Source organism: Crocuta crocuta, unplaced genomic scaffold (assembly GCF_008692635.1).
Source record: "Crocuta crocuta isolate KB4526 unplaced genomic scaffold, BGI_CrCroc_1.0 scaffold119, whole genome shotgun sequence".
In the NCBI taxonomy this organism is placed as follows: Eukaryota; Metazoa; Chordata; class Mammalia; order Carnivora; family Hyaenidae; genus Crocuta; species Crocuta crocuta.
In genome coordinates, this window is record NW_027551562.1 from 8,963,368 (window position 1) to 8,970,714 (window position 7,347).

General features: G+C 48.4%; 1 protein-coding gene across 8 annotated transcripts in view; it reads right to left on the minus strand.

The window, feature by feature from the left end:
• The window catches only part of PTK2 (protein tyrosine kinase 2), a 245,595-nt gene that overhangs the window by 194,222 nt on the left and 44,026 nt on the right, over positions 1 to 7,347 (minus strand). For 6 of the 8 annotated variants that reach the window (XM_077750007.1, XM_077750003.1, XM_077750006.1 and 3 more), the window contains one exon: positions 1,053 to 1,370. The exons of the other annotated variants lie outside the window; for them this stretch is intronic. In XM_077750007.1, coding sequence (XP_077606133.1) covers positions 1,053 to 1,152 — 100 coding nt within the window. In that variant the 5' untranslated portion in view covers positions 1,153 to 1,370. The remainder of the gene's footprint in view (positions 1 to 1,052; positions 1,371 to 7,347) is intronic. 8 annotated transcript variants of the gene reach the window in all.

Here is a 7,347-nt window from a genome sequence, read left to right on the forward strand (position 1 = left end):
GGGCCGGTGCTGAAGACTGGGTGAATAACAAGCAATCCAGCACCAAAACTACAGTCTGGCACTAGCACAGCAACACCCTGATGGCCCGAAAAGTTTTAAGCTAAACCCTGAATTGGATCCGTCTGAAGGTCTGCTTGGAGTACTGTATGTCCTTACCCAGCACAGGCTTCTTCCTTTTCAAACTCTTTCTTGATTACATTAGNTTGTGTTAAATTCTTTATAAAGGACTTCATCTCCCAGGGTTAATATTCACTAGGACGTTAAGAGAAGCAGCAAACTGTTCTGGTCTTATTCATACACGGATTATACGGCGTTTTTACTTCTCGACATGCTTCCCAAACACGGTCTTGAACGTTTACAATGAAGACGCTATATTTCATACTTATATTTTTAGATAAATAAAAATCCTAACATTAAACTGGAAAATGTTTATTCACGGTATTACTGACCCTTAGTGTAGGCCACCTTATGATAATATGGAGTTCCAAATACACAGTCTTTACAGTGAGTAAAGAAAACCAATTTTTGAAATAAGAAAAACCACATCACTCTTTTTCCCTCCAGTCCTATTTAAGTTAAAATGAGTCTCTTAATTCCTTAAAATTTTCCACATCATAGAACGGACATGGGTGTCCTAATTAAAGCACAAGGGGCACCGGACTGGCTCAGTCGGAAGAGCCTGCAGCTCTGGATCTCAGGGTCCTGAGCTCAAGCCCCATGTTGGCTATGGAGATGACTTAAATGAATCAATAAAAACTTAAACACACACAAAATAAAATGTGCAACTATAAGAGACACAGGACAAGCACAAAAAAGATGGCATATTTAAAATGCACTTCCACAAAAATATTTTTATTTACTATTTTAAAAATTATCTATCCGGTTTTATGCCAAGAGCTGCAAACCTGATACCACATCAGTTTCCATTTTTCCTTAAATTTAATCATAAATCTATTTGAAATAAATTCTGAAGACCTCTCATCCACCTGTTTAGTGCAAAAGCATGAATTGGAATGAAATTTAAACCAAAGAGATCTTTAAGTTACGTATACCTTTAGCCCAACACATTGGAAATGGACTACAGCCGCTCTTCTCCATACAGACGGCACCTGCTGGCGTCAGGGCCCCTCGGCCCGCCAGTTCCAGCAACATAAGGTCAGGCCTCTCGAGATGAGGCCGGCCGGCCACGCACCAAGGCTCCGGTCATCGCGCCCACGGGGCTCGCTCCGATCCACAGCCACGCTAAGTCTCCCCCGGATGCTCCTTGTTTCAGGGCTTGAGGCAAGATTTGGGAGGTGTTCCTTCTGTAATATTTCCCAGCAGCATGAAGAATGCCTCTCAGTTACAGAATCTTCTACCGCTTCCGCAATCTGAAACACAGACCATCCTGGCCAGATGAAGCTCCGGAGCAGAAAGAAACCGGCTAGTAACGTGACCCCCGCGGGCCTGTGTCCCTCGATTCATTCAGGGAAGGATGGAGGCAGAGAGGGCGGGAGGGAGGGCGGGCCGGAGGGAGGAGGGAAAGAAGGCCAGGGCCAGGGCCTGATTACTATGCTAATCCCACCCCTCTGTTCAAAGCATCTGGCAGACCTGGGTCACAAACCAACAGGCTGCAAAAGCAGCAAATCAAGTGCGCCCCAGATCGTGTCCGTGGACGGCTCCTGCAACGATTTCTGTGTTCAAAGCCATGCCTTTGGCCTGTTACCAGCCTAATTCTGGCCTTAAGACTTAAGATAATTATCCTGAAGAAAAACAATTAATACCAGGGGAAAAAAATCTTGACCAACATTCAAAACAAGTCTGTAAAAATATCTCTTTAGGAACCCAGATGTTTCCGAGGAAAAGTATTTTTTCTGATTGATACTTTCACAGTTTTCAAATTTATAAAACTGTATTTAGAAAACACCTAAAAACAAGAATTTTTATGATTATTCGTAAAAGAAGTTATTACATTCTTTTAAAATTAGCTGAGGAAATACTGAGGAATCTAAGATTCGTGATTTCTTAGTTTCAGAATAAGTGAGTGCTAAACCCACACTGGAGAAGCAGGACAGGAAAGTAACAATCTACACTAGTAACTTTTCTTAAAAACTGCAAACTACCTACACTATTTCCAGTCAGACTGAGAGACAGTCACGGTCATCTCTAAAACAGCCCCTTAAACACACTCTGCTTAGCAGTAAGACGGTAAGTAACGGGGCTCCTGGAGTGTGTCGTGAGGCGTGACACGGGGTGGCTCTCCTAGCACTGGGGTGATTCTGTCGGGAGTACATCCCATAAACGAGGACAAGATCACAGAATCAAGTCCTCGACTTAACTGTGAACAGGACCGAGGCTTTACGAATTCACAAACGTGTGAAAACAAGAGCTGGAAAAGGCGCAGGAGAACAAGAGGCCTGTCTGGGCCCAGTGATGTCCCAGGACAGCCAGCTTCATTTCTACCACGCGCCTCTTGATGGCGGCTTTGTCTCCAGGCCTTACGCTCAGCCTAACAGCAGCTGGAGCTCAAATGAGTTCTCAGATGCCCCAGTGAAAACAGATCATTCGTCAGCATGAACTCTGACCCCAGGCGACACCGGGAAGAAAAGGGGCACCAGGAAAACACAGGCAAGCAAGCCGGGAAAGGAAGAGAAGAAACAAGCGCACAGATGCCCATCACGGAGGACAGCGCGGGACACACAGGCCTGCTGCCTTCACAGAGGATCGTGGCACACCCAGGAGCACATCTGGCATCCGGCTCAGATCCCTGAGGACGGCCTGCCCTTTAATCTGAACCACCAAGTAACAGACTGTACCAACAACCCAAGCACACTCGGAGTCTCCCTTGCAACTTAGACTCAAAAGTTAGAAAATAAAAGCTACCTTTACTAGTTGCCAAAGAGATCCTCCTACACACCAATACCGATCACACCCAACCGTCACAGCTCCTAAGCAGAGTCAGTGCTGTCACATCCTTTAAAGATGAGTAAAGATGGAGTGCTGCAGCTACGGAGACAGCTTCGCTGAGCCCACCTGTCCCCCAGGAGCCAGGGGTCTCCCCCCTCTCCCTCCCTCTTTCTCTCTCTCTCTCTCACACGCACGCACGCGCGCCCCAGAAGGTTTCTGAGCCAGAAGGAAGAGATGCCACGGCACCACCTATGCAGAGAAGAGGGGCTGGTGCGGGTGGTGGCGGCAGGGGCGCGTCCACAGTGCAGAGGAGGGGACAGGAGGCACACCTGGGAGCTCTTGAGGACAAAGAAGGTCCCTGAGGACAGGAAGGAGAGGAAAAGCCGAGTCTCCAACGGCAGAGTAACCAGAGGGCGGCTTCCCCCCACAATGTGTACTAATGCTGACCCTACCTCAATAGCCAAGTAGTACCTGCTCGTGACCTAAGTCCTGGGGACACAGAAGAGGCCAAGATCGAAGAAGCAAAGACCCCTCCAGGCCAGCAGGCAGAGCCCAGCGGGGGAAAGAGCTGGAAGCGCCAGGGCCGTGGGGAAGAGTGGCTGAGGCGAGGGCCAGCACCGAGGAAGATGGCCCGGCTCGCGGACAGGCGGCCCCTGCTCTAGATGCCCCGGCGCAGCCCGCCATCGGGCTCCGTCCTTCCCATGGCCAACAAAGCGGTTCGCTCCCAGTGTCCACGGAAGAGGGGAGGGGGTTCAGGAGGAGACAGCGCCAGTGAAGGCCAGAGGGCTGAAAACTTGCCTGAGGACCCGCTACCCTGTGGCAGCTTCACTCCTACCTTCTTCTTGCTAAATATTCAAGACGAACTGTGCTTTTGGATTCCCAAACCATTGACATCTTGGAAAGAACAAGAACAGCCTACAGTTAATGGTCACATAAGTGAAAAAAGTAAGCAGTCCCTTTATGCTCTCTGATTTAAGAAATTCTATATAGTAATAGAAAAGCCATTGTTCACTAAAATGTTCTGTAATGTTTTCAAAACTTTATAATACCAGTATAGTTATAAGCAATTCTGGTATATCCTACTTCACAGGTAAACTTTTCATTACAATTTATAAGAAAGATATTACTATTTGCTCGAACCGCAGACCGTAGCCATCCTCGACTCCGGTCTCTTTCCTCAAAGCGATCCGTCAGCAAAGCCCGGTATCTTGCCTTTACAACGAGCCCGGCCCGTGCGCGCGCCCAGGCCCCCGCCGCAGCTCCCAGCCCGCAACGGCACCCGGCCTCTCAAAACGTCCGTCACACCACTTCGCTCCTCTGCCGAAACTCACCCACACGGCCCCCAGCCTGCCGGCACCAGCGCTTACACACACTCCGCGGGGTCCCCAAGGGCCCCTCCCACCCACACCCCCTGTCTCGCCGTCTCTCGGCTCCCATTTCCTGGGCTTCAACACGCCGACCTCCTCGCTGCCCTCTGCCCATGCCAGGTATGTGCCCACCTTCACACCGCCTGTCCCATGCGCTTAGCCTGCTTCCCTTCCCCACAGCACCGTCACCTTCTCAAATACCACACAGCCGACTTCCACAGTGCGCTTACTGCCCAGCCGCCCTCACGACGGCCCAGTCTGCGTGGCAGGAAGGAGTTGCGTCCGTTCGGCACATAGCGTCTTCCGCGCCTTGTTACCTAAAAGGTAAGAGGCACAGGCCACGCTCCACACACCCCTCTATCACCTGCAGGTAACAAGGAGATGACAGAGGGAACTGCTCTTCTCTTTCAGAGGCCACGTCCACAGAGAAGGTATCTAGATGTTCCACATGTCCAGACTGGACACGGAGCTCAGTCACGGCGTGGCCTGCCTTGATCTTGGGCGCTTTTACCTCTGAGACCCTCTCAGCTCAGGGGCTTCATAAGTATTTACCGAATAAGTGAAGTAAACAATACAAAAACATTGCTTTTTCAAGAATATAAAAAATGGAAAAAAGCAAAACTGACATAAAATCTAGGAAAACCATGGGCACAGCCTCTCCCCATCGTACATAAAACATAAACCACACCGGTTGCAGTGTTTGATGCTCCTATGAGAGCTTCATTGCAAATTTCGGTAGAACAAAAATAGTGTGTGAAATTAGATAGCAAGATCAAGAAGAAAATGGAACTCCAAACACCTGCATACACCACACGGCGGGGTCCCACACGGCCTCCCTGCAGACCCCTGCATATACTGCGCAGTCCTGTCCGATAGGGCTTCCCTACAGAAACCTAGCCTTAAGTGAGAAAGTACTGGAAAGAGGTATTAAGAAAGACACAGCTTGGGGCACCTGGGTGGCTCAGTCGGATAAGTGTCCGACTCTTGATTTTGGCTCAAGTCATGCATGCTGTCACAGTTCGTGGGTTCAAACCCCAGTGTGGAGCCTGCTTGGGATTCTCTCTCTCTCTCTCTCTCTCTCTCTCTCTCTCTCCCTCCCCCCCCCCACCCCATGAATGAATGAATGAATGAATGAATGAATGAAGCTGGCAAGCTGCTTATAAATGTCACCAAAAGCAAATCACAAAATGCCAAGCTGACGCTCTCACTCTCCTATAGTCACATGGTTTTATTCGCTGGACTTAAGTAATACTTCAGGGTAGTATTTCTTAGAAGAGTAAAGTCGCAGTAAATGCTTTCAAGTCAGCTAATAGGAGGATGTGAAAGAACTGTAATTCATATGATACATACATAATTCAAAATCTCTCTTTTTTTTTNAGGCGCCCCTCAAAATCTCTCTTACTTCTTTTATGTTTGCATTAGTCAAGAGTTACAGATTTACTGTTACAGTTACTATTATAACAGGGTACCTCCAATTAGAAGCTGATCTTTACAACACACCCTAACTCTTGAAAGTTGGGTATCATACTGACACTTAGTTCTACTAAGACTCACAGAACTGTAACTTCTGTGTCATTGCGCTTCACTGTCTCCACCACAAAACAAATCCTTTTTCTGAAAACTGTAATCAACAACAATTAAGACTTGATAAGGACTAAAGAAAGTTAGTCCTAAGAAAGGATATAACCATGTTCTGAGGACAAAAAGGTGATAAGTTCCAAACTACAACACACTCCAAAAGGCATGGTATTGTTCACGGTGCTTGCCAAGTGTCCAACAAGCACGGAGCCTCCCGCCTCTGCTCCTCTGCGGGAGCTCGGGAAGCTGAGGAAGGCACTGAATTTCCACCTGGAAGACTCAACCAGTTCTACCCGTGAGACAAAGAAAGACTCATTTCACTGTCCCAAACTTCAGTTTGTTCGTGTGTAAAACAAGGACGATGACAACACCTATCACTGAGCAGTGACCGTGTGCCAGTCACAAAATGGCGGCATAGCAAGGCCCATACCAATGAAAACATCATGACAATGACATCATGGGGAGACCACGTTAGCCTCCCCCTCTGCCAAGCCCCCTTCTAAATACTTTTAAACTGCTGATTCAGTTATTAGAAACCAACTTCAGGAGGGAGGCTCTATCACCCCCATTTAACAGATGACATAACCGAAGCAGGGAGCTAGGTTACCTGTTCAAGGTCACGGAGCTCCTTGGTTGCAAGGCTGGAATCACGCTCAGGCAGCCAGGCTCCAGTCTGTGCTCCTCACTAATCTGTTGCAGAACTTCACCTACTGTTTCAATTAAAAATTCCAACAACCAGCAAGACAGAGGGTGCTAACAGGCCACGTGGGACATGGAAACAAACTGAGGAACAGAGAAATCAAGTGACATAAACTGACATCACACGGGTCTGTGCACACACACCCGCGCTCCGACGCCCGCCAGAAGGTGCACTTACACCGCCACCCCCGACGGCACCTGCCTCCGGGTGCTGCAAGGTTTCCAGAGAATCAGGAACAGGCCCCACTCAGCCTACAAAGGAAGAAAGAACGACAGGGAGGGACAGGAGAGGAAGAGAAGAAACGTGCCCACAGCAAGGATATGAGATACAAGCTGCTTGCATCCCCAGGACACTCCCATTCACCAGGTTCCGCGGCTCATGGGACAGTCGTCAGGAGTCAGCAATCCCACCGCAGGTAAAAGCCATCACGGCACGTGCTGGCCGTGTAGCCGCTACCTGAGAGAAGCTTCAAAATCACCAGGAAATACGCTTCACAATGAATTAAGAAACCAAAGAGCTATGAAATGGAAGGGCAGCCGCAATCCTAAAGAGGCAGAACATTCTAACTTACTACGAATTTAGACAATAATGAACTAGAGTATTTTTGTAGACACTAATTGCTATTTCTTAAGGAGATAAAAGCGAATTCTAGATTTAGAAACTGTTGGGAGGTTATTTGTCATCAAAGTTGTTTTTTTTAAGTTTCTTTATTTTGAGAGAGAGAGAGAACATGAGGGAGAGGCAGAGAGAGCAGGGGGGAGGGAGGGAAGAGGGAGAGGGGGAGAGGGAGAGGGAGAGAGGGGGAGAGGGAGAGAG